This window comes from Pleurodeles waltl, chromosome 1_2 (genome assembly GCF_031143425.1).
Source record: "Pleurodeles waltl isolate 20211129_DDA chromosome 1_2, aPleWal1.hap1.20221129, whole genome shotgun sequence".
Taxonomy (NCBI): domain Eukaryota; kingdom Metazoa; phylum Chordata; class Amphibia; order Caudata; family Salamandridae; genus Pleurodeles; species Pleurodeles waltl.
The window spans coordinates 1,335,625,833-1,335,653,380 of record NC_090437.1 but is presented as its reverse complement, the minus strand read 5'-3'; the positions used below and the strand labels follow the sequence as shown (position 1 = coordinate 1,335,653,380).

Here is a 27,548-nt window from a genome sequence, read left to right as displayed (position 1 = left end):
AAACAAGTGTTCTGATAGGTCAGTCCCGCTTGATACCTGCTGGACTGTGCAATGTGATTGACAGCCCCAACATGAAGAAAAATGTTGCAGCGTCCATTTTAGGACGTAAGGACTTGGAATCAGGATCCTGAAAAATGTAACAAAAGCATATAGAGAAGGGTAGGCTAGGGATACCCCCTTGCCCTTGTGTGGGGGTCACCGTATCACAGCAGAATTGCTGCAGAGCTCTGGCGCTAGTCAGGACTGAGGTGAATTTGTGCTACAGCAGAATAGGTAATACTTATTGTGGTCATGGCTGGGGTACACTATTAGAGCTGTATAGCTGACCAGCAATGGTTCTGGTTAAGAGTGGGATGCATTTTCAGAGTTGTATCAGATCTGAACACTGGTCCTGGTGAGAACTGAGGTGCATTATAAGATGTTTTTGTTGTTGAGGTCTGAGGTACACTGGCAGAGGGGCATTAGATCAGAGTGGTTCTGGTCAGCATTGGCTCTACGGGCGATGGCCGTACACATACCTAGAGTATAGTATTGTACCTAGTTTACCCAGAACAGTTGTGATGGAATTGCAAGAGGGGAGTTGGTTAGGAGTGCTTTCCAGGAAAGGTCTTGTTTGCACTTCCAGGAACAGCAACACAGCAAGCTCTTCTTTGTATTTCGCATTTAACTAGAAAGCTAGATAATATGTCCCAGGAATAAAGACGGTAATGATTACTGGAAGTTGGATGGTGCTTTATAAATAAAGTTGTACGTGTACAGAAGTTCATACTATCACTGTCAGAAATTGGGCTTTTGTTTTGAGAAGGGGTATCCCTACTAACTTAATGTACACAATCTGATTAGGCTACAACACAGTCCAAGAGACCTGCTACTTAGACCTTGGTAGCTATAGCACAAGCAGCAGGTAATTTCCCAGAGAAACACATGCCAAGTTCAAGCAATAGCAACAATTTTAAAGTCGGAAAAACATCACATTAAAATTCTCAAGCCAATGTAGTAAGGTTTAATGAGCAAAAATCCACTAAACATTCAAAGTCAGAAAAGAGGAACTGGAAATGTGATTACAAAAGTTTTAAGGCAGAAAACTACTTGAAAAAGTGAAGGGCTGATATAAATTTCCTGTTATCCATCTGCACAGGAAGTGACATCACTTCATTTCCCATAATCCATTGGCACATGAAGTGACATCACTGGTTTCCCTCCAAAACCATTTTTTATAGGAAAAAACAGGTAAGAGGGCTTCCTTTTCCAACACACATTAGCACAGGAAGTGACATCAGTGCTTTCCCACTAAGCCATCTTTTAAACAAGAAGACATCACGTCATTTCTTCTCCTTATTTTAGTCAGCTCCTCAGGGCATGCCATCTCCCTGGGGGTTCCCACCAAAGGCTCAGAACTCCTGCTCCACTGAAACGTACTAGGTAATATATAATCATATGCCTTACCCAACAGAGCATACCAACAGTCCCCACAATCACACCCAGACTTAGACAACTCAACCAGTAACATATCATTGGCACGACACATAGACCCAGCCTCGTACACAGCCAGCTAACCATCACACACCCTCAAACTACGGAACATACATTCTAACAATACCTAATAATGCTCGCTATGCCATACTCCACAGACAGATATTGCAAAACTTATCACCTATGACAAACTTTACTCCATTTTCACCCAAGAAATATGGACCACCCACAGTCCATGCCCATGAGTGCCATCCAAATTACCCATGCATTTCAAAACATCAAAACATCCTTCTTTCCACAGGCTTGGGTACATTGTGTGGACTGAGTGCATAAGAAAGGAGGAGGCCTCATTGTCACCCATTAATACTCCTAGTGCTGTACCCCAGGCAAGCAAGTAATACTCAACTCAAAGGACCAGCTGACACGCGATTTCCCACTCTCGCAACCCAATTGCCACCTTTCATCTCATCTATAGGCCTCCCAGGCAGAACAAAGAATTTATTGATGTGTTCTCAGCTCTTTGTGTCAACTCATCCTTCTGCGATGCCCTCATCTCCCTCTGGGGTGACTTCAACCTCTCAGACAACACAAAGAAGAGAGATACCTTCTAAAACCTCTTCTATGCACGCAATGTGGTACAGCATGTCACACAACCAACACACTCTGAGTGCCACACCCTCAACCTTCCTTCTCATCATCGTGAACAGTCTAATGCAAATCCCCCATACTTTGGACTGGACAAATCACATTGCTATCTCTATCTCTGTGCTCGTTCCTACCAACAAACCAACCTCGACCCAAAAGTGAAGACCACACCTTCACATCCTTCAAAAATATCTCACCGTATAAATTCCATCCAGATGACAACACCTTTCTAAGCAACTCAACATTGTTTTGGAAACCTATGTGAATAGCCACACGCCAATTAAAACTCAAAGGTACTGCAAATACCTTGCTAACAAGAAGCAATCTATCCACAGACAGGAAAGAAAGTGGAAGGAAAACAGAACTCACTATGACCTACTGACACTTTAGTCGCTCCACTAAACATGCAGTCACATGACCCAAAACAAAGTACTACACTAACACCAGCAATTAGCCCACCAACAGAAGAAGAATGTTTTTCAAGACAATCAAGGCACCTGGAGCCACTGGTATCTCATTGCACAGAAAAGTGCAATGCCATTGACAGTTTCTTAAGTCACCACTTCTGCGTTAACACTTCCTGTAGAATACCACAATGGTCATTCTCCAAAGCCCTATCTCTTGCAGATCACACTAACACTAATCTCCTTCAAATCCAGTTCATGTGAAGATGATGTTTTACTCTGGTCCTTCATTAAAGCTTTCTCAGGGATCAATCTCTCATCCCTGTTTACCATTTTCAATGGTTCCCTCACTCAAGCCATTTTCCAAGAAGCCCTCAAGACAGATCAGAACCTCCAACCTCTGAAGATAACTACACTAGACTATGATGAAGTTCCCAAATAATGGCCAATCATTCACCTACCATTCATCGTCAGGATCATTTAAAAAACTGTTTATATTCAACTTCAAGTTCATATCTGATGCATGACTAGCAGTCACATCAGATCATGCTGTGACATGGAAACTGCTATCTTCCACATCATAGACAATGCCCCCGACCACAGATGAAGATGACCTTTTGCTCCTGAAACTGCTGGACTTCTCAGCTGCTTGTTACACAGCTGACCTCCCACCCTCCGAGTCTCAAAAAAGATTAATAGGAAGTATCTTTCATTGGTTCTCCTCCTACTTTTCCAACCAACACCAGTTTGTTCCCATAGTAGCCTCCAGCTCCTAAACGATCCCTGTCACCTGCAGAGTTCTCCAGGGTTCCATACTGTCCCCATCATCATCAATCTCTAAATGTAGCCACTTAGTCTTCTACTCAGAAATAACAGCATCAAGATTCACCAATATATTGATGACACACAACTCCTCTTGAAAGTACTCTTTTCTTCAGACATAAAATGCCTCAAAGACTGCCTAAATATCATCCACATCTGGATGTCCAGAGCGTACCTGAAGCTCAACAAAACTAAAACAGAATTCCTGTAATTTGGCAGAACAACAAACAAGAAACTGTATAAAGCTGGCTTAATTACATTATCTTTGATGGATTTGAATCCCAACTTTCACTCTGTTGATGTGCACGATACTAAGGTATCTTTGTATAAGAACAATAAATATTCATACTCAACCAAAATTGCATCACCACTGTTCGATTCCCCCAACGTGAACTCTCCTTCGACTCCAGCACAAAGGTATTTGATCAGGCAGGCTCTGCGACCTTGGCCTGAAGGTTAATAACTGATAGGGCATAGGTGAGATAACATTTAACTGACAGCCAAGCACGCACACAGGACCACTTAGATCAACGTCACACAGATAGGCAGCAACACTACAATAGTCCTAGGACGTTGGCCCAATAAAGCACACATGGCTTGAGAAGCACAAACATTCCAAAGCACCATAAAGTTATATGCCACATGAAGTTAGGGACACCTAGCCAATCAGAACACAGCACATGAGGGACCATGCACCCCTCAGGCTGGACATCAGGACAAGAACTGGCTTGCCCGCATTGCATCAACCCCAGGTTAAGGCCCACCTGTATTCTCTCTCTGGGATTTATATTCAAGACTCCATGACTACGGTTCTCATTTTAGAGTTTTATGGTGCTCGAGAATGGTATAAAATGTGTTCCAAACTGTACTCAAAGAGACAGTCCTCATACCCGATTCTGTAACTGCTTTGCAAGATGCCTCTTGACTTCTGCCTTTTAAGGTAAAATATTATTTCGGGGAACACATTGCCAAAAAAGCAAAGAGGACCAAACCCAGACCTTTCTTCTAAAGAACCTAAAATGGTTTCTTCTAGAAAAAGACTTCAGAAGTTAAAAACTTTAATACTCTTGCATCTCGATGAAGATAACACACTGCTCTATGGCTTCCCAGACTTCATACTGGCACCCCCTAAAGAGCACCTATATGCCGACATGCAGCAGCATTTCTCATCTGGAGCATCAAGAAATAAGATATCCTCACCCCCTATCCTGCTGGAACTTCATTGACTTTCCTTGCCAGCCACTACCATCTTCATAACAAGCTCCAGATGCAGACTAGCTCACCATCTCTGCTGGATCTTGTCTCACCTGCATCCAGGACTCAATCAGACTGAAGACTAGGAAGTGTAAAAAATAAAAACAAGGTAGCAGGCTTTTTCAATCTATACAAGCAGGATCTGGAGCACTATCCCCATATTCATCAGCACCGCCCCAAGGTCGCTCCACTTTAAGAAAGGGTTGAAGATGCACCCCTTTAAAGAGCACTACATTAAAATGGATTTAAAGTCCACAAACCTGCTACCTCTTCTATCATTCATTCTTTGACTTTATGCTTGTCTTTGACCCTGTACAGGGTTCATTGCCTTTTGGCTACATTTGCTACAGAAATTCCACCTAGATCAACATACATCCGTGCATACAAATGTGCATACATACACACATCAGCTACTGTTTTTCAGGGACTTAGGCACCCCTTCAGGAAGCTCACAATGGAGCAGAAGTAGCATACGCCAATCAGGTCACGCTAGTCAAATGGTTTACCTTTTGAAAATCAATGTTTTCCCACTGATCACGGTCCAAGCTTGAAGCTGGCAGGAGTACCTCAAAGTCGGTTAAATTATTATTGACCTCCTGTAAAGCTATTGATGTTGGTGCCAACAGATCAATGTTGGACTACGGTTGATTTTGTAGCAGCAGAGGTCACTCCTCCACTGGAAAGGATTTGCTGCACTACACCAATCCTATGTTTTTATTTCCGTTCTCAGAATTTACCAGTAGAGCAGGACTAGAGGATGGAGCAAGACATGGCTCTATAATCCTGGATACCTTAACCCTGTATTCCCACTAAACTAGATTTCAGGGTGAAAAAGTATCCAAGCTGGACAAACCTGGTTTTCTCCCATGTTGAGGGTGCACTCTCCCCAGACAAGCCTCAGTACCTCTTCCCAGTCCTCAAGGCCATAAAAATAACTATGTCACACTTTCCCCCTACTGTTGAAAAGGTTCCTTGTGTTCACTTCTGCAGCCCTCAGCTCACCAGAGAAGGGTTCTAGGCACGAGGTCTCTCTCAGTCGTGGGCTCCTCCAAGCTCCACTCTTTTAAAGACAGCTGGGGGCTCTTAGAGTCAGACGTATGTCCACATTTGCGTTCTTTCCTTCCTGTACATTCTCATTCTTCATGTGTGATCCTCCCATGTACAGGGCTGTTTCGAGGAGATGGTTGTGAGCTGCTAGAATGACCCCTTTCACTACTAGTAGCCGGAGAGTTTTATGCACCCAGTCTTGTCTACTTTCTTGCCCTGTTTCCACCTTCTTTATCATAATTTTTCTTTGTTTTTTGGCAACAAACTCCCAGAAACCCTAAGTCCAAGATAGCCACCACCTCCTTCCATGTGATGGGGATTTGACTCTCTCCTAGCAATCCACTATTCTTATACTTTTTCCCCAGTCAAAAACTGATTTCCATCTTTCTAGGGTTTGAGCCAGAAATTGTTTGATAGCCTTTGAAATGAATGGGGCTAGACTCTTCCTGTCCCTTTCCCAGAAGTCTAGTCCCTGGTAAGTGTGCATTTTTAACACCAGCCTGCCTTCCTGGATCACACCGTTGTCCTCTGGGACCAGAGTTGTTAACTCTGGGGCAGGAATGTGAATTCACCATTTGCAGGAGGGATGGAACTGGTTCTGAACTAGTTTTTTTCTCAAGCTGCACTCAAATGTCCACTGAAAATGTCATGAATCATATTTCATAATTTAGATGTTTGAAAATAAGTAAAATATAACCCTTCTAACATTTTTCAGGCAGAGACATAAAATAAGAATTGTATTTATTCACACGTATATTCATGAAAAATCATGCATTTGCTGCACAGTGAATTTTTCACTATGAGAGCATCCATTTCTCAATCTGTAGCATGCCAGATTTTGGTATACAATGCACCCAGCATAACACGTCACTGTTTCTCATATATAAAACTGTGATTTATTACATGACTCTTCCTTGCCTTGTCTCACTGCAGTCCCTTTAACCTGCAGCCCAGCTGGAGTCAGTGGTGTTCCTGCCAGCCACATATTTTTGTCATATATGTGAGTGGTGCAAGGGCATTCAGCATTTACATTCCATCCCATTAGCCTTACCCCGCAGCTTTACAGGAAAGCTAAAAAAGCCATTTGGGTGAAACCAATTTTAACAGTACCATTTATGAGGCAGAACACAGGCAGTGTGGCACTGAAGTATTGCCAGAAAAATATTATTCAAAATACACAACACCAGACAGGTCAGCAGGAAGAAGTCACTCCTAAAATCTTATATAGGAAGACATCATAGAATACAAGATACAGAACAAGACTTGGGTGGAGGACTGACTAGTGGAGGTTGGGCCTGAGAGGGAAGGGCTAGCAGTAGTACTGACTTAACCAAACAGGGATGTCTGATCTGGCAACAGGACAGGGTGAGTACTTTCAGGTGACCTTAATTATCCACAGGAGCAATCAGACCGAACCTCACAACATCCTGTGCTGTAAGGTTCTTGCTATACTAAATTCATACACCGTTAGTGTTCCCACACCATTGTTTTTTTTCTTGCTTTCCCCCTTCATGTTCCTAACTGTGGCCCTCATTATGACATTGGTGGTAAATCCCGCTTATCGCTGCGGTGACAGCCGCCAACATACCACCACGGTGGCGAATATCTGTTCGACATATTATGACACGCACACCAATCCGACAGAATACTTCCACATATACAAATCCGCCAGCCCAAAGGTCAGTGTTAAAGTGTCCGTACCAACAACCATACCTTTAGGCTAACAATACAACTCCCACCACATTATGACATATTGACCCACAAATCACCACGGCGGACATTCAATGGTGCTAAACCATTGGCGGTACACACCAGCGTGCTCAGAATGGACACCCAAATACAAAACAACACACATTGGCCAAAACAAAAATCACATACTTGACACTCATACACACACCACACCCACACACCCACAACACAATAAAACACACACCCTCATTACCCACAACCCTTTACGAACAACAATTATTGCCACCAGACTGACACCAAGACCACTGAGACAACTAGACACACACACCACATACACCCATACATCCGTCACGTACCCCACATCACACACCCCACACATTACTCAATACCCTCTCATTAACACACACCACACAACACCTATGTCCCCACTAAGGCACCCCTGTTTCACAGATGAGGAGTTGCGGGTCATGGTGGAGGAAATAGTCAGGAGAGAGCCACAGCTGTTTGGAGCACTGGTACAGGAAATATCCATTGCCAGGAAGATGGAGCTATGGCAGAAAATCGTGGACAGGGTGAACGCCATGGGACAGCATCCGAAGATCCTCTTGATTATTCTCCTGGTTCGTCTATGTGCATCACTGTAACAGTTCTTTGCCCCTGTCCTGGCATTCCTCACAGGGGTCAGGGGTCAGGGGTCAGGAGCCATGATAGGTTTGGGTAGCCAGAACCACCTGCAAGTATAGAGGGACAAACATTAGCCTTTCACAATGCTATGGGGATAACACCTGAAGGCACACACTGACATACATTGGGTGGGGACTCTGGCTCACCTATTAGCCACACCCTGTGCCTCCGTAGTTATGCCATCACATTTGGGATGCTGCTATTCCTCAGAACAAAGGTGTCATGCACCAACCCAGGATACTTGGCAACGATGTGGGAGATGTACTGGTCCACCATTTGCACATTGAGTGAGTGGAAACTCTTCTGATTCCTGAACACCTGTTAATTCTGGCGGGGGGGGACAAACGCAATATGTGTACCGCCAATCGCCCAATAATGCATACTGTAGAATCCTGCCTTCAAAGTAGCCAAATCTTCCACCTTGGGGAAAGCAATTTAGCTGCACATGTGTTTGACCAAGGCAGACAAAAGCCTTGTCAGCACGAATGCTGCCAAGCCCACTGTCACTTGGAAAGAACCAGTTGCCAGGAAATGGAGCACTGATAGAACTTGCACAAGAGGGGGGATCCCAGTGTGATGACAGATAGCTGATATCAGGTCAGGCTCCAATTGGGCACACAGTTCTGTGATTGTGGCCCTGTCTAGTCTATAGGTGAGTATTGTGTGCCTGTCCTCCAGTGTAGCCAAGTCCACAAGGGGTCTTTACAAGGGGGTTGTCTCCTCCTCCTATTCATCCGCAGTGGTAGGAATATGGGGGACACAAGAGTGAGTAGGGTGTAACATTTTGAACAATGGAACCACCTCCTCAGTGTACAAACAGCATTAATGTGATGGGACAGTGGGAATGGCAATGTTTGTGTAATTTTCAACAATGACGCCGTTATGGATAATCTGAATGTTTGTCCACCACCTGTATCCACCTGTATCTAGGAACAGGTGGAAGTGAGGTAACTCCGCCGACGTTGGGTGTTGTGGCGGAAGGCGGTCTTGCACCGCTGTGCAATTCCTCATTGGATAATATGGGGGTCTATGGAGTATAGTGGCCAATGAGCATCAGCGCCGGTGGCGACAGTGTACATCGCCGCGGACGTGACTGCCATTTTCTATCTAAATCCTCACTTGATTCCTGACTCTCCACAAGACAACACCTACACTGCGTGTACTGCTGTGACCTGTGTCTGGAACCCACCAGGGCCCGTGTGGCCGGGGAAAGAGCCCCTGCCTTCACTTCGGAGGAGTTGGAGCTCTTGGCGGATGGAGTCCTACCCCAGTATGAACAGCTGCATGGGCCTCCAGACCAACAGGTGAGTACACCTTTGGCACAATGCATGTGGGAAGGTTGCATGGAGGTGTGTGTGCAATCATCGTGCCATTTCGGTGGGGGGGGTATGTCTGGTGGTAGTATACATGGTGGGCGCCGGGCGATGTGTGTGCCAATGGAGATGGAAACAGGATGTGTGGGCCATATGTGTGACAGGCTGGATTATATGTGTAATGGTGTCCTCCTGTCTGTATTAGTTCTGCAGGTCAGCACCCATAAAAAAGAAGGGATTGTGGTGTGCCATCGCCAAGGACGAGTGGACCCTGGGGGTCTACAGCAGGCGGAGCACCCACTGTCAGAAAAGGTGGGAGGACCTGGGACGCTTGGCCCGGAATACTGCGGAGGCCCAGCTGGGGATGGCCTCCCAACGAGGAAGGGGTGCCTGTCGGAACCTGACCCCCCGAAGGCCCGCATACTGGCGGTGGCCTACCCAGTGCTGGATGGGCGCTTGAGGGCATCACAGCAGTCACAAGATGGTGAGTACACAGGACATTACTACAATAATTGGTTAGTGGCATGGGATCCGGGTGGTGGGTGCCTCTTAATGCCTGGTCAGACATTGCAGCGTGATCCAGCTGAAGGGTAATGGATGTTTAGCAGAATCAGGTAACCTAGCCCAGTTACATTCCATGTCAAGAGGCTTAATGGGTTCCAGGAGGGGTGCAGTTGACAGTGGTTGGCCCTCATCTTGCTGTGGCACCTAGCCAATTGATTGCCAGTGCAGTACATAGTGCTCAATCCTGATCCCTGTGTATGATTGTAATGTGTATGGCAGCTGTGGTGTTGGTGCTGTAATTGACCCAGTGCTCCCTTTCTCTATCTCCCCCTCCATTCTTCTTCTGTCATCCTGTCCATGTCTGAATTAGCATCATCTGGCGGAGGAGCAGGGGCACCGGTGACAGAGGGAGCTGCATCCCACAGGACCCAGGAGGCAGAGTCCACCAACACCGAGGGGACCAGTGGAATGGAGGGCGAGGGGAGCACCGCAGCGTAGACAGAAGATTACAACACTGACTCTGATTCCTCCTCCGATGGTAGCTCCCTGGTGGTGGCAGACACCTCTGTGACCACCACAGCTCCAGGTACAGCCGCCACCCCCGTACCAGCACCTTCCTCCCAGTAGCCCCTCACCGAGTTGCCCATGCCCGCTCACCCAGGAGGGTAGGCATCTCCTTCACCCCAGGCACCTCAGGGCCTGCCCCAGTGAGCCCTGCTGCCCTGAGTGAGGAGGCTATTGACCTCCTAAGGGACACAAACGCAGGCACTCTGACACCCAACAGCCATCCACCTCACATCAGCACTCTGCCCGTGCACCTGCACCCAAGTTCAGCAGACGTATTCCTCCAACAACAACTCCCTCAACCTCCACTCCCATCCCTTCTCCTTCATCCCGCTCCACCGCCCCTAAGAAGTGTTTCCTTGCCCAACTTGACCTCTTCACTCCACCTCCACCCCCCATCCTGACTGTGAGAGCAGGGTCTCAACGACCCAGCCCAGCAGCTCAGCCAAACAGTCCACGGGGACAGTGGAGGCACCGCCTAGTCATGGAGGCAAGAAAGCCAGGAAAGGGAAGGATCCCACTCCACCAGCCAGGAAAGGGAAGGATCCTACTCTACCAGCCAGGAAAGGAACGGATCCCCCTCCGCTAACCAGGGAAGGGAAGGATCCCACTCCACTAACCAGGAAAGGGAAGGATCCCACTCAACCACCAATGACAGCAGCGGTTCCCAATCAACCACCAATGACAGAAGAGGGTCCCACTCAACCACCACTGACAGTAATGGTTCCCACTCAACCACCAATGACAGAAAATGTTTCTACTCAACCACCAATGACAGTAATGGTTCCCACTCAACCACCAATGAAAGTCAAGAAGCCCTCACGTGCAGCAGAGGCGGCCCTTGAGACCCCCCAGCAGAGACAATATAACCCTCACTTCCAACAGAGGCTGCCCAGGAGACACCTCCCCCAGCAGAGACAATGCAGCCCTCACCTCCAGCAGAGGCTGCCCAGGAGACATCTCCCCCAGCAGCAGAGGCTGCCGAGGAGACATCTCCCCAGCAGAGACACTGCAGCCCTCACCACCAGCAGAGGCTGTCCAGGAGACACCTCTCCCAGCAGAGACAATGCAGCCCTTACCTCTATCTGGGACACAGCAGCCCTCACCTCCAGCAGAGGGCATGTAGGCCACCCTCCAGGGACCGTTGTACATGGAGCCCCCCCAGAAGCAGTGGGCAAGTTCCCCACTTCAGAGACTGTGGCCTTCCACTTCCTACTATTGGGAAATGGACATGGAGCCCCCTCCAGAAGCAGTGGGCAAGTTCCACACCTCAGAGACTGTGACCTTGCACTCCCCAGCATTGGGAGATGGGCATGGAGCCCCCTCCAGAACCAGTGGGCAAGTTCCCCACTTCAGCTGAGGTTCCCCCCACCCCTTCCCCCTGCGGTGCCTGCCCACTTCCAAAATGAGGCCCTGCACAATTTTGTGCAGTTTGTCAGGATCAAGTTGGGCTTGGACTGTGCCCTGTGGCCATGTGGGCCTTTTGTACTTTGGACTGGGCATTGGCCTTTTCTGGACAATTGTTCATGTATATATGTTTTCAATATGTTACATATGGTGGGTGTTGGCATGCTATTACAATATCAGTACTGCCGACCTGTAGTCCTTGCATTATTATACCATCTGTCCTGTGAGACTGGTTTACGTCTGCGGCTTCTTGTGTGTATGGTGTGTGCGTGTGTCTGGTGTGGGTTGTACGTGTGTGTGTCACTCTCCTTTTTCTCCCTCCCTCCCTTGTGTGCTAGGCGGCTTTACTTACCGTTGTTGTCTTCGTTGGCGTTGGTGTTCCAGGTGGAGCATGGGGTAAAAGAGCATCGGGAAGACTTGAAGTTCCAGTTCCATGGCAGTGTTGATGTTCTCTGGGTCTCTGTTTGTGAGTCTTTGGTCTTCTGTGTTGTGTTTCCACCAGGGTTTTGATGGCATTGGTACTGTTCCGGAAATTGTGGCAGTTTGCTGTGTCATAATATGGGGGGTGGTACCTTGTCTTTGGTTGATGTCTACCGCCGTGGTGAGTGGTGTTATTGCCCAGGTGGATGGTGTGGTACATTGGATATCTATGGGAGTTATCACCGCCATGGTCATAATTTGGCGGTAATTATCGCCAGCCTGTTGGCGGTTTTACCGCCACTTTAACAGTCACCGCTAGTGTCATAATGACCAGCTGTATGTCTTGTGATCCTACTGCTATGCCCAAGATCATTTGGCAATTCCATTTTGTCATTCACATTGCTGCCTCCTGTGCTCCTGATCTCTTAGAGGATCTCTTGGTACTGTCTGGGATTAGTTAAAGACCCAATACCTGGAGCATGGGATACGATCCATGTGCTGGCCCTGCATGAGATATCAGATACTGAAGTGTTCTCAGTTTCTTCGAAGAATCCACCCTTCTTCTGAGCGCTGTACATCAAAACCCTGTAGAGCTGCCAGACATTCAGTAGACTAGATGCTGTAAAATGTTATCTTCTTTCTGTTTCCTTTCCCTTACCTTATTTTCCCTCCAGCAAAGTCCTAGTAGCGAACAGCTAGATCCTTATTAACTTACTTGGAGATTGAGGGATTGTTATCAGATCCTGTCTCAAATTCATCACAGTGCACCATCTCTGTACCAGCAAAACTAGGTCCTACTAGGCAGATTTACTTCATTCACCTGCTGAAGAGATGGTGGTTTATAGTCAAAACACGTATGAAGTTTAGCTGTTTTGCCAATGTACTCTGCCTGGGAAAAAGCATGTCCTCCCAGTCTCTCTTACCTTCCTCCTTAAGTATTGGAGTAGTTTGATAAGCAAAGGTACATTGCAGAATTACTTATGCTTTGGTTCAGACACATTGTTTAATGCCATTTGTGTGAATTGAACACAAAATCAAGCAAAGGATTTTGTAAATCCCATACATTGGGGTCATGAGAACCATTGCCAGCTATTTGGATATTTAAAGTAGTGCATTGTTGACACTCAGATATTCAACACAAACATGAACCCAAGAATAGTTTTGCTAAGCATCCTTTTCTGACGCTGCATGAAGACTTCATTCAGTACAGCTCTCCTATTTAACACAAAGAGTGTGCTTTTTTACCTACCTGTTTGCTAAACCTCTAAAAATACATGTTTGATGTGATCCTATTGATGCCTGTTTGTTAAATAAATGTGTTAAAACCAGTTCAGCAATAAACCCCTGACTTAATCAAAGCCACAAATATGGCTGACTCTCCATCATATCCTTGTGTGCCAAATGTCTCCAAAACAATCATATTGAAGTCTGCCAAGCCTTCCAGAGCAAGCATCAACTCCTCTCTGATAACTTCCCAAGTGAACTGAAAACAGGTGATCAAGCTTGACCAATAGCTAATGGTCCCTTTTTAGGCAAACTCATTAAAAATATATTCTTTAAATGGATATCACAGTTCATCTAATAAAGCAATCCATTTTCAGAAAGGCAGAACGTCTTCAGATGGGGAAGAAACACCAGACCTTCCCTAAACCCTATTTGGAACAAGCTGAAAGACTGTTGACAACAATAAGGTTGTTGCCCTACTGCTACCTGACCTCTCATCAAGTTTCGACAGCTGGCCATCAACTTCTAGCCAAAAAGCCATAACTGCTCTAAGCAGGACGCAACACTTGTAGTCTTCTTTCTGTAGTTCATCAGCAAGAGATCAACCTGTGCCTGTAACACAAAACACCTTTACAATACCAGTCTCAACTGTCACAGATTCTCATGACTTCACATTGTCATCCAGTAGATCCACAGTGTTCCACTCAAGATGGAGAACCCTCATTATAACACATCCCCTCCCTTCCAAACAACATAAATGTGAAACACACCACCAAAAGACCAATAACCCAAAGAAAAACATTTAACAAAAAGCCCCTCAACCCTACACACAGACACCCGTCCATCCATGCAAGAGGTCTGCTCATGCGGGCTGCCCTCACACCAGTGCCCTCTCTGGTACCAATCGACCCACGTGTATACCCTCTGTCATGTACAAGAGACCTTTGAAAGTCATTATCATCCATCAACAAGCAACCTGAACAGCACTCCCATCCTTCTGAAACAGCGCAGCTCTCTTCAGGTCCCACGTCTGTCCATTTTGTCCAGTCTGGCAATTTCTGCCTACCATTCTTACTTTGTAGGGATCCTGGACTTTAGACAAACCACCATGTACCCTGGCTGGCTTCACTTTTACTCAATTACCTACATCAATCACTCACTCACCCTTCCAAGTTCCGTCACACCCTTAAGAGCTTTCATGTCAGTTTCTCGCAACCTTGAAGGAACTAACTAAGCTCCTGGTTGTTTGCCCTGCATCATCTCAAATGGTGTCTTTCCCCTAGCAGGGCTCACTGTTGTGCGGTGTGCCCACAACATATCTTTAACCACGCCCTGAACATCTAAATGAGCTTTACCAGCCAGTTACATGGTGCTTTTTAACCAAGTGATTCATCCTCTCAACCCAACCATTACTATGGGGGTTGTGTAATGAGGTACACACGTTTAACCCGAAGATTAACCATAAACTTCTGCTTCTCATTAGAAGTGAGTTCAGTGCCGTTGTCTGTTATCAATTTAGAAGGTATCCCTTCTCTCCAGAATATCTCCCCCAGCACTGCAATGGTGGCTTGGGTACTGAAACATCTCATGAAAACCACCTCTCCAGTCACCTAGACTTCGCATGAACACTGCTGCATACCTCTTATGCTCCAGTCGACACATAAGTGGTCCAATAAAGTCCAAACATACTTTTTCCAACACAGCATCCACTTCAATCACATGCTGATCATGTTCCCTCACCCCCAGGCCAACCCTCAATCTTTGTTTTGTAAATTCTTGCCTCACACCTCACACCTTTCAAACCAGTCTCTTACTTAGCTTTCCATCACCGGCCACCAAAATTTCTCTTTAAAGTGGGAGGGTTTGTCACATTTATGTCCCTCATGGGCTAACCCTATAAGTTTCCTCTGATGGCATATGGTGGCGCAAATCTTTCCTACCTCACCACTAACCCATTCCATACTGAGGGCAACTCTCCCATGACCTTATGGGATGGTTAACTGCATCAGGGAGGGTACTCTCTCTATTATACTTCCGAGCATTTCTTTTACTGCTTTGAGATCCAAATCATCATCCACGACAACCATCCATTCATTCATGGACACACAACCTTGCAACCCCGCCATTGCATTTTTTTATGTCAGCCTTCACTTTCTCAGAATTAAAACTGCATTCATCAGCCGCTTTGTCTGGCAACCTTGATAGGCAGTCCGCCACTTTGTTCTTCCACTCTGGCACATACTCCAGGCCACAGTCATAGTCCAGTAATTTAACAGCCAATCTCGCTAAACGCCCAGAAGAATTGTTGTTACCATTGTGACCCATTATTTTCAATAGTGACGTATGATCCATCCTGAGAGTAAATTTGCCACTCCAAATAAAAACACAGAAATAATTTGTAGCCCAGGCAGCAGCTAACACCTCTCGCTTAATGTTTTTTTCATGTCAGACAAAGAGCAAAGAACGAAAGTCACAGTCTTTTCTGTTTTCCCATGTATTTGTGCAAGGACAGTTCCGATTTCAGCTGCACTTGCACCTACGGTAACAACAGCTTTTAAGTCAAATTGAAATGGAACCAATATTACAGCATGTGAAATGTCAAGTTTGAGCTGATGGAAGATTGATTGTTGAGTCTCTCCACAGCCAAATCACTTTCCCTTCTTTAATAACTTCCTCAGTGAATTCAACTTGTATGCAAAGTCTTTCACAAATTTTGCGTTGTCTTCTACAAGACCCATGAATGATCGTAGGTTATCCTTGTCATCAGTAACTTGTGAGTTCACTGTTGCATTGACCAAATTCATTGTGGGCCTCACTAGTAATGAGGTAACCTGGGTACCTGATGTCTTTCACCAGGAACTTGCATTTGTCTTTGAACAAAGTCATCCCAGCTTGAGCAAAATGAGTTAAGACTTCACACTGTGAAGAGTTATTGTTGGCGACATTTACCCCAAAGACTATTGTATCATCCTGGAAGAAGACCACATTCTTAATCCCTCCCATTACATTAACTATCAGCCTCTGAATCATACTGGCTACTGATGAGAGCCCAATCAGCAACCTGTTAAATTGGAAGATACCTTCCGTCGTAATAAATTATGTTAGGTGCTCAGAGTCTGGATGCAATTTCACCTGGTGGTAGGCGCTCCTTAGGCCCAACTTTAAGAAATATTTGCTGTGTGAGAACTGAAAATTAATTCATTGATGTTAGGTAATGGAAAGCAATCCATAATGACCGCCTGATTAAGGCTGCACAAGTCTACACAGAACATAAAGAGCCATCATTGAATAGCTGCTAAATCTTTGCTCTGATCAGAACTTGCCAGCCACAGTTTTTTCTTTACAGCATTGGTTAGGTTGTTATCGCCGTCTATTTTTTCTATGTCATGGTCAGACTTACTCTCAATCTCCTTCATGCATTTTTTGATTCCTCTTCCACCTTCGCAATCAGAGGCTGCAACAGACTCCAGGAAAAAAAGCAGGAACCAAACTGCATAGGATATCAGACATAACAGCTAGGCTAGGCTAGACAAGTCCTCAACCTAAACTGAAGGGGCCATAGTAAACCTGCCCTGAAGGCACTAACCTTGTAACCAGTGGACTGAATATCCTTGAGAGCTCAATCCATTAAAAATCAGGCGGTCCACAGTATAACACCCAGCTTCCTCAACGGAACATCAGACTTTACAAGCAGAGAAGAAACATCAGATCAGGAATGGCCTCACTGCTGATAGTTCCTACTCACCACAAAACCTTCATAGGAGACAGCTGCTTCTCAGTACAGATATGGAAATTATTGAATAAACTGCCTTTGAAAATCATAACTATCAACAATCACTTGCAATGTAGGAGGACCATAATGCCCTGGCTTCTCCCATCGCAAAGACCTAGGGGCTTATGTACAAGCCCTGTGGCGCAGGGCAGTGCAGCACGTGACCTTACTGCGATGCCCTGAGTCACACGGACAGGGGAGAAAGGTGCTGTATCTACAAGATTCAGTGCATTGCTCTCCTTTCCCCTGCACTGATGCCGTTTTGGCAGCCTAGCACTGACACAGGCACCCGTGCACTATGGTGCAAGGATGCCTGCGTCACAGACAGAATCCATGGAGGCTTTTTCCTCTTTCTATGTGTGATGCAGCACACATAGAAAGAGAAAAAACTGGAGAAAAAATATATATTTATACTCGTTGCGCCCCCCCCAGGCAGCCTGAGATTTTGATGTATTCCCAAGTTTACAACGCTGTGTAAATCTGGGAATGCACCAAAACCATGGGTGTTGCGTGGGAAAACCCACCACAATGCACGTGGATAGCCTCCCTGACACAGTGTAAGGCAGCGCAGCACACCATATCTACAAGGGCATGAAAACCCATGCAAAGAGGCTTTGCGTCGCCTTGTAGATATGGGCCTGCACAAGGCACGGCTGATGCTTCACAAAAAGTGATGAACCAGCGACGCACCTGGCTTGTAAATAAGCCCCCTAGTCCCTTTAAGGCCCAGAGCCTGAATGGATTGTACTTGCCTCTTGTAGATCTGTCCTCGCACTCCCTTGCTTTTTGCCACATGTAACTTATAATCTCATACCCCTGTGTAGTTTTAGAGCACACTTTCTGGGCATCTGTAGGAAAGTACCCTCTTTTTCCCATGGTTACCCCCATTTTCTGCCTGATGTCAGTGTGCTTGACTATATTCACTGGGATCCTGCTAACCAGGACCCCGGTGATTATGCTCCTAATTTGTTTTGTTGCATACCGGTAACCCAGTATTTCACCCACAATTGGCATGCTGGTGCCCCCTTATAAGTCCCTAGTATATGGTACTTAGGTACCCAGGGTATTGGGGTTCCAGGGTATCCCTATGGGCTGCAGCATATCTTTTGCCACCCATAGAAGCCCATGCAAAGGCTTCTGCAGGACTGCCATTGCAGCCTGCGTGAAAGGGTCCATGCACCCTTTTCACTGCCATTTACACTGCACCAGGTCACATATAAGTCACCCCGAAAGCAGGCCCTCCAGCCCTGAGGGCAGGGTGCAGAGTACCTGTGTGTGAGGGCACCCCTGCACTAACAGAGGTGCCCCCACGACCTGCAGGACCATTTTCTCAGACTTTGTGCGTGCAGGGACACCATTTTACACGTGTACTGGACATAGGACACTACCTATGTCCAGCTACATAATGGTAGCTCCGAACATAGGCATGTTTAGTATCAAACATGTTCGAATCATATCCCAAGGCTTTTGTAAGCACTGGTTGTATGATTCCTTGCACTCTGGGGGCTCCTTAGAGGATCCCCAGCATTGCATTCCAGCCTTCTGAGGTTTTCCAGGCAGCCCCAGCTGCTGCCACCTCTCAGACAGTTTTCTGCCCTCCTGTTGCTTAAGCAGCCCAAGCCCAGGAAAGCAGAACAAAGGATTTCCTTTGGGAGAGGGGCGTTACACCCTCTCCCTTTGGAAATAGGTGTTACAGGCTTGGGAGGGATAGCCTCCCCAAGCCACTGGAAATGCTTTGAAGGGCACATTTGGTGCCCTCCTTGCATAATCCAGTCTACACCGGTTCAAGGACCCCCAGTCCCTTCTCTGGCGCGAAACTAGACAAAGGAAAGGGGAGTGCCCACTTCCCTGTCCATCGCCACCCCAGGGGTGGTGCTCAGAGCTCCTCCAGAGGGTCCCTGGGTTGTGCCGTCTTGGATTCCAAGTTGGCAGGGAACTCTGGGAGCATCTGAGTGGCCAGTGCCAGCAGGTGACGTCAGAGCCCTCTCCTGATAGGTGCTTACCTGTTTAGCTGACCAATCTCCCTTTCAGGGATATATAGGGTCTCTCCTTTGGGTGTTTATTCAGATTTGGATTGCAAGACTGCAGCAGGAATCCTCTGCATCCTCTACCTCAACTTCACACCGAAGAAACTGCATCTGGACCCTCCAGGAACTCTACAAACTGCAACAAAGAAGCAAATACATCTTCTACAGCATTGTATCTTCATCTCCTACAAGCAACTGCAACTGTTTCCCAGTCGTGCATCCTCAGAGGACAGCCTGTCTTCAGCCTGCACCAGAAAAACGAAGGAATCTCCCTTGGAGTGAAGGAGTCACTCCCCTGCTTCAGCAGGCACCTCACTGCATCGAAGACTGGCTGTGTGGATCCCCTCTCCTGCTGAGCTGCGTGGATCCTTCATCACGGGTGGTGGACTGAAGTGGTCCTGACATCCTACTGTTCAACTTTGCTGGGTGTAAGAGCTTGCCTCCCCATGCAAGACAGTGCCCCCATGCACAACATGTTTTGCAGTTGCCAAGGCTTGTTGGCATCCTTCCACAAAGTTCTTTGTGCACCGGGCAGCTCCGGCCCCTAGCACTCTATTCTACGACGCACATATTCCTGAGTGGTTCTCCAGTGGAATGGGAGCCTTTGTCGTAGGGCTGCATGGGCCTCCTTTTGCACCTTCTTTGTCACCATGCGGTGGGACTCTTGTGCATGCTGCATGGTCTTCTGTGGGCTCTCTGACTTGCTGAGAGCCCCTTCTGACTCCCCCTCCTAGGTAGAGTCCACCAGTTCCCTCCTGGTTCCTGGCAGCACCATTTCCCACTAACTGCAAGCTTTGCGTGTGCCAAGGCTTTTTGGCAGATTCTAGCAAATCACACCAGACTGCAATCTTCCATCTGGCGTGGGACATCATCTGCACCAACCAGGAACCCGAATATGTCTTCTTGGTTGCAGTAGTGACTGTTCTTCTTCACCAGTGGTTCTTTTGCACCTTCATCCAGGTTAGCAGGGGCTCCTGTTCTTCCTGGACTCTTCTAAACTTCTTGGACTTGGCCCTCTTCTTCCACAGGTCTTCAGGTCCCGGAATCCACTGTTGGTGTCTTGCAGTCTCTTCCGGTTCTTGCATAATCTTCTTTCTCATGTTTCTGTGTGTTCTAGAAAAGTTACAGTTTTAATCCTGCTTTCCTGGGCTCTGGGGTGGGTTCTAGTACTTACCTTTGGTGTTTTCTAGTACTCCCAGCGCCCGACTAACACAGGAAACCGACACTCGCATTCCACTTTCTTAGTATATGGTTTGTGTTCCTCCAGGCCAATTTCTAACTATTGTGATTTTCACTAATTGTACTGTTTTCTAACTGTTTTTATGCCTATTTCTGCATACCAGTGTATATAATTTGTGTATTACTTACCTCCTAAGGGAGTATAGTCTCTATGGTATTTTTGGCATTTGTGTCACCAAAATAAAGTATCTTTATTTTTGTAACACTGAATGTTTTCTTTCATGTGTGTGAGTATTGTGTGACTACAGTGGTATTGCATGAGCTTTGCATGTCCCCTAAATAAGCCTTGGCTGCTCAGCTACAGCTACCCCTAGAGAGCCTGGCTTCTAGACACTGCCTACATTTCACTAATAAGGGATAAATGGACATGGTATAAGGTAGAAGTACCATAGGTACCCACTACAAACCAGTCCAGCCTCCTACAACAGATGGCACTGATGTCAACACCATCCTACCACAGATGCACCTGAGAATCAGATTCACATCCACTTGGTCTGAAAAGTGATTTGAGATCTTGACAATTAATAGGAAAACACTACAGAAATGCTGCAATATAATACAGTGCAATATCTGATTAGATCATATTAGTGCTGGTTAAATACATATGTTAAAGCAAGTTCAGTGTAAGATTCTACTTGAGTGCCCCCCTTACTCCGGGCATTGCCCGAGCTATAGCAGATCCGAATACTGTGCTTGGTCAGAACAGACCACTGTCGGAGCTGTACTGATGCCCATGAGGGTAGGGGTGCATTATCACATGTTTTAAATCAGACTGCAGACGAGGATTGAGGTGCACTGCCAGAGACCTTTTAGTTTTGAGCTGCGGCTGATATGAGAATCTTCCCTGGTCAGGACTGAGTAGCGCGTTCAGAGTTTTGAATCAACAGCAGAAAGAGGTGTTGCACCTCATCATGCTCATTGTGGTCTCTGAGCATCATGACTGGACCCATGTTGTGCAGCTTCTCTGCTCAATTACCACACAGTGTCACACTCTACAACACTCACAGATGAGGTAAAGTGAACCTGGGAGGCCCATCCTGAAAGCTGCAGACTCCACCTACTGTGAGATGTGGGGAAGGAGAGAGAATGAGTGACCATCTCACTTGCAGGACTTTCTCCAGTTGGTGTCTGTCTTCCACCACAAGGATGTTGGCTTCACAGTTGCTGGCCACGTACCGACAGGAGTCTGGTGAGTTTGTGGTGTAAATTCCAGATGGAATACCTCTGCAAACAAAGAATGAGGAGAATCTGAACACCATGGCTTTGAGTTTAGTAAGATTCTTCTTTACAGCATGAGGTACACAGATGCTACCTGGATGATTCCTAAACCCTCTTTAAATGATGCCTTTTACAAGCTGCTACTGAGTCAAGGTCATCATAACAAAGTGGACATGGCATAGGGAGAGCTTCTCAACTCGCACACCTAGCGATGGCATAAGGCACTTGTCTGACCTCTGTGGATACCAACAAAGCCCATAACAAGAGGCGGATGTGATTGGGAGGAAAGATTAAATATGGATATTTTTTAAATAAATTCCTTTTTTCTCCTGAAGATACTTTGAATATAGTGACAACACACAAGGGTTGCCTTAAAGCAACATATATCCCTTCAAAGAGACAGCTGAGGACTCATCCATAATTTAGTGCTTATCATCCCAGTATCATTTGTTTTATATTGTTAATATGTTTTTATTATTAGTTAAAAAAAAAAATCCCAACTCAAGAATCGAATAAATGAACTCAGGTTCCAGGTGACTTGAGCAATCATGAATGTGTCTCTACACAAGTGTGGATAAACAGTTTGACAAAAGAAGACTGACCCATAGTTACCCTCTTAGGTATTGGTTGCATCATTTATTGTGAGTAACCCAGGAGTAAGTAGAGCAAGAAAAGGAGTAGGCACTTACCCGGCCATGATGGCTCCAAGGTTTGCAATGAGCCACTCTGGGGCGTTATAGCCCAGGATGCAGACACCGTGGAAGCGCTCCAGGCCGAGCTGTAAGGGTCAGAGTCAGAGGAACATTGTCAGCACTAGCCCTTCAGCCATAGTCAATGAGCACTGTAACTTACACTCAATGCACCCAGATCCTATTAGTGTCTCTGGGGACTCTTAGGCTCTACATTAATTTCTGCAAAGCTACGGTGACCAACATCAGCAACACCTTGCACAAATGATTCTTTAAAATAGAGAGGACACATTCGCTCATGCTCAGCAAAAGTGATGCCAGTCAGCACCATCACACTGGCCAATCCCTGTAGTGTTCTTCTGTTACCTACACGGTAACCAACCTGCATTCACCTCATATCATTTTCATAGCTTTTGAACTTCAAGAACTAAAACTATCTTCACATTATGTTTATAGGCACCAAAACTCAGTAGCTATATTTACACAATAAAAATTCAACACCAGTTTATAACAATATCTTACATTTTTCTCTTTACAATGACACTAAAACAACAAAAATCCAATAAAGGAAACTAGCGATATGAATTTTTAAAGAATAAATGTTTTATAGTGCTTAGAAAACAAAAGCTCCAATCTTGATATCTGATCGCACTCAACCAGGGGAAAGTCAAAATTTGACGCTGACTGCAGTGGATCCCTGCTCTGCTACAGTGAGCGGGAGGCCTCGGTTAAAGTTTTACCTTCGGACTCCGGGCCTCATTAGGAGGCTTTCAGTCTTAAGACTGCCAGCCTCATAGTGGCGGTCAGGACTGCCGCTGCTGTGGCAGTCAGACTACCAAGTTTCCGCCGCCTCTGCCAGGATCGGTGATCCCAACGGGTTGACGGTGCGTGGAGGACGCTATGCGTGCGGGGCCACCCTGCTGATTACGACCTCGTTCTCCACCAGCCTTTTCATGGCGATTTTACCACCATGAAAAGGTGAGTGGAGAACAGGTGCAGGGGGCCACAGTGGGACCCCTGCCTTGCCCTTGCACTTGGCATGGGCAGTGCTGGGGTCCCCCTGCCCAACACCTCCGCAATGTTCAGTGCCTGCTGTGCAGACAATGCACATTGCAACGGTGCACACTGCAAGCAACAGCATTGCCACGGGCTCGATTTCAAACCAGAGACAATGCTGCTGCCAGTTTCCTGCTACGCTGACAGGCAGAAACCTCAGTTTCCGCTCGTCAGCCTATCGGGAAACTTGTAATAGGTCAGGCGAGGTTGTCGCCACTGTGGCAACAGCCACCCTGTTAGGAGTTTGATGGACTGGTGTTACCATCTGCCAAATTCATAATTAGGCCCTAAGGGCCAGAAGTAGCAAGGCATTAGCGCCTCGCAAACGGCGAAAAACGCCGTTTGCGAGGTGTTAATGCCTGCGCGCGATGCAGAAACACATTTTGCGAGTCGGAACCGACTCGCAAAATGTGTTTCCAACTTGCAAATAGGAAGGGGTGTTCCCTTCCTATTTGCGACTCGCACCGCAATGTAAGTTGATTTGCGACCACGAAAGCGGTCGCAAATCAACTCGCAGTCACCGTCCACTTGAAGTGGATGGTAACTCATTCGCAAACGGGAAGGGGTCCCCATGGGACCCCTTCCCCTTTGTGAATGATCACAAAAGTATTTTTTCAGAGCAGGCAGTGGTCCTATGGACCACTGCCTACTCTGAAAAAAACCGAAACAAAAGGTTTCGGTATTTTTTTCTAAGTGCAGCTCGTTTTCCTTTAAGGAAAACGGGCTGCAGATAGAAAAAAAAAAACCTGCTTTATTTAAAAGCAGTCACGGACATGGTGGTCTGCTGTCTCCAGCAGGCCACCATCCCCGTGAGTGCCCAGACTCGCTATGGGGTCGCAAACTGCGACCCACCTCATTAATATTAATGAGGTGGGTCTTTGCGACCCCATAGCGAGTCACAGAAGGTGTCTGAGACACCTTTCTGCATATCAAATTGCGAGTTGCAATTTGCGAGTCGGAAGGACTCGCAAATTTCAACTCGCAATTTGCTTTCTACTTACATCTGACCGTTAGTCTTTTTCTTGAAGATTTTCTGGTCCTGGACAAAGCCACAAGTCAAAACCGACCTCCTGGGAGCCCTCTTCGGATGTGTGTCGCAGGAGACCTCGGTCAAGGATTCTACATTCGGGCTTAAACAATTTCTGGTGATGGAAATCTTTGTCCGGAACCAAGTTGAAATTGAAGCTGACCTCCCTGGAGCCCTCCTCGGATCCACTGTGCGGGAAGACTCGGTCAGCGTTTTATGTTCAGACTTAGAAACGTTTGTGGGGCTTTTACTTGCCGACGTTGGACGGCCCTACACAGCAAGCTGATTTTGAGTCAAAGCTGTCAGATTGCCTTTCCTTGAGCAATGGGTGAAATCCTGGAAGTCTAGGGCTCTGGAACTTTTCAGCAGGACAAACCTGCAAGTCAGGCCAGGTTGCGGTGGACGTAAACCAGCTTGACTCACAACATCGAGTCGATCCACTTGTTGAGATTTTTTCCAAAGTTGCTCCAAACTTCTGGAACTTCTTACAGAAGTTCTTCTAAGGTATTTTAGGAGTCCACAACTCACCCCAAGGTCCAGAAGCTTTGAGTTGCTCCTTGAGGGCTAGGACTCCAACTTGCAGAATGCAACTAGTTCCAATCCAAAAATGACCACTGTTCACTGGTCAGCTGGTTAATTTCTTCAGGGGACTCTGGTCAGCTATCTTCTACCTGTAGCATACAGGCAGGGAATCCCTTCTTGAAGCAGTAGCAGACAGGCAAAGTCCTTTCTGCGGTGAAGCCCAAGTGTGCAGCTGGTGCAGTCCTTCTGAGTGCAGTGTCCAGGTGCAATCCAGGGGTCCAGCAGGGAAGTAATTCTTTGTCTTGTTCCTGTAGGGATCTGAGGTGGGGTGCAGCTCTGCTTATTTTATCCTTGCTCCTGAGGTGAAAAGAAGGGGGGGAGCTCTGTCCAATCATGTGCAGGCCACAACCCTCTTGAGTGACCTCTTCCTGGGAAGTGTAGCAAAAATCAATCCCAGAAAGCAACATTCCTCCAAGATGGCAAACATTCAAACTTAGGGTTTAGGTCTTGCTGACCTCACCCATTGGTGTGGCTAGGTTTTCCTTAACACGCCCCTTCCTTAATCTAATCAGGGGGCATCAGGCTGTCTGGGTTTGCAGAAAATGGGGGAGGTACAGTGGCTGTCCCAAATGTCCAAACCTTTTATGCTTGTTTTGCCTTCAAGGTGACAAGTGGATAACTGTAACATGAAAACATTAATGAGTATTGGATGTACAGTTTCTACCCCTGGTCATATATGTATTTACTGTCTTTGATATCAGGGTACCATACGACAATACTTCAAAAATTTATTATTCCCACTATTGATTTATTGCAAATGAATGAGTGGTTGTGTTGCGTAACAAACAGTTGACAGCTGAAAGAATATCGGAAAAACAAATATTGAGTCAAAAGTATTTATGACAAAAATATGGTCTACCTATAACGGTAAGTACAAAATTATCGGAACAAAAATGTTGTTTACACTAATATTGTTAAAAATAATATTAAAATATCTATTTCATTTATATATAATATAAAAATGTAAATCTCAAATATTTTAACATATAACTGATGATATATAATTAAAGTATATTATTCTCAATAATATTTAAAAATGCATATAAATATATACTCATTAATACACATATAATATATATATATATATATATATATATATATATATAACGCAACACTGTTAATATAAATATATATTCCGATGTATATATTTTTTATTTTTTTATTTACTAACATAAAAAGCAATATATTTATATGTATTTAAATGAAGCATAAAAAATATTGAAATAAGTAGAACACATTAAAATAAATTGCCAAATTAAGTAAATATAAAAACCATACAATTAAAACAATATTACAAATACTACAAAAATGTTTAAAAAATCTACATATAAACAAATAATACAAAATTAAACAAATAAACAAACAAATAATAATAATATATGTATTTCAACAATTTTAAAAATAAGTATTTAAATTAGAAAATAAAAGGTACACTATTCCCACTCCAGTCTGTGCAACAGTAGAAAAAGTGTTGGACTTCGGAGGAGTAAAATTTACTATTCTCACTCCAGTCTGTGCAACAGTGGGGAAAGCATTGGACTTCAGAGGTTAAATTTACTATTCTCACTACAATGTGTGCAACAGTGGGGAAAGCACTGAACTTCAGAGGTTAAATTTACTATTCTCACTCTAGTCTGTGCAACAGTAGGGAAAGCACTGGACTTCAGAGAGGTTAAATTTACTATTCTCACTCCAGTGTGTGCAACAGTAGGGAAAGCACTGGACTTCAGAGAGGTTAAATTTACTATTCTCACTCCGGTGTCTGCAACAGTAGGGAAAGTGCTGGACTTCGGTGGAGTTAAATTTACTATTCTCACTCCAGTCTGTGCAACAGTGGGGAAAGCATTGGACTTCAGAGAGGTTAAATTTACTATTCTCACTCCGATCTGTGCAACAGTAGGGAAAGCATTGGACCTCAGAGAGGTTAAATTTACTATTCTCACTCCGGTGTCTGCAGCAGTAGGGAAAGCGCTGGACTTCGGTGGAGTTAAATTTACTACTCTCACTCCAATCTTTGCAGCAGTAGGGAAAGTACTACACTTCTAGCATAACAAATTTGAATAACTCTATTAGTTGACCTGAATACAACACCTTTTTTTGTTTTTTTTAAATATATTTTATTGAGAACATATAAAGGGAGTTACATCATAATCTGCATAACAGTATAATCCTTGTTTCTCTTTTTGGGTTACTATTGTCTCCTTTTTCATGCATCGGTCAGCTAGAGTCTCACAGAACTTGATGTAGACAGGTGCAAACCTTATATTTCGTAAGCATTTATAACACTGCAGGTGTCCAATAAGGGTTCTTATGTTTGCAGTTGAGTGAATGGCACAACAGTATGCATGCATGGCTAACTGTGTGGATCACTTAAAGGAAAGGGAAAAAGAACTAGGATATAGGTGGGAACACGGAGTGCCCGGGTACTCTGAAGAGTACCTAAATGAGCAAAATCAGGGGGATGGTGTATACATTTCAACATGAGATT

At 45.6% G+C, this 27,548-nt stretch overlaps 1 protein-coding gene across 2 annotated transcripts in view; it reads right to left on the bottom strand.

Moving 5' to 3' along the window:
- LOC138251898 (long-chain-fatty-acid--CoA ligase ACSBG2-like) overlaps nt 1–27,548 on the bottom strand; it is a 239,873-nt gene that overhangs the window by 167,894 nt on the left and 44,431 nt on the right. The window contains exons 3-4 of one of the 2 annotated variants that reach the window (XM_069205688.1): nt 22,396–22,484; nt 21,550–21,712 (exon numbers count right to left, since the gene is read on the bottom strand). In XM_069205688.1, coding sequence (XP_069061789.1) covers nt 21,550–21,712; nt 22,396–22,484 — 252 coding nt within the window. The remainder of the gene's footprint in view (nt 1–21,549; nt 21,713–22,395; nt 22,485–27,548) is intronic. The other variant, XM_069205689.1, reaches the window with a different exon arrangement.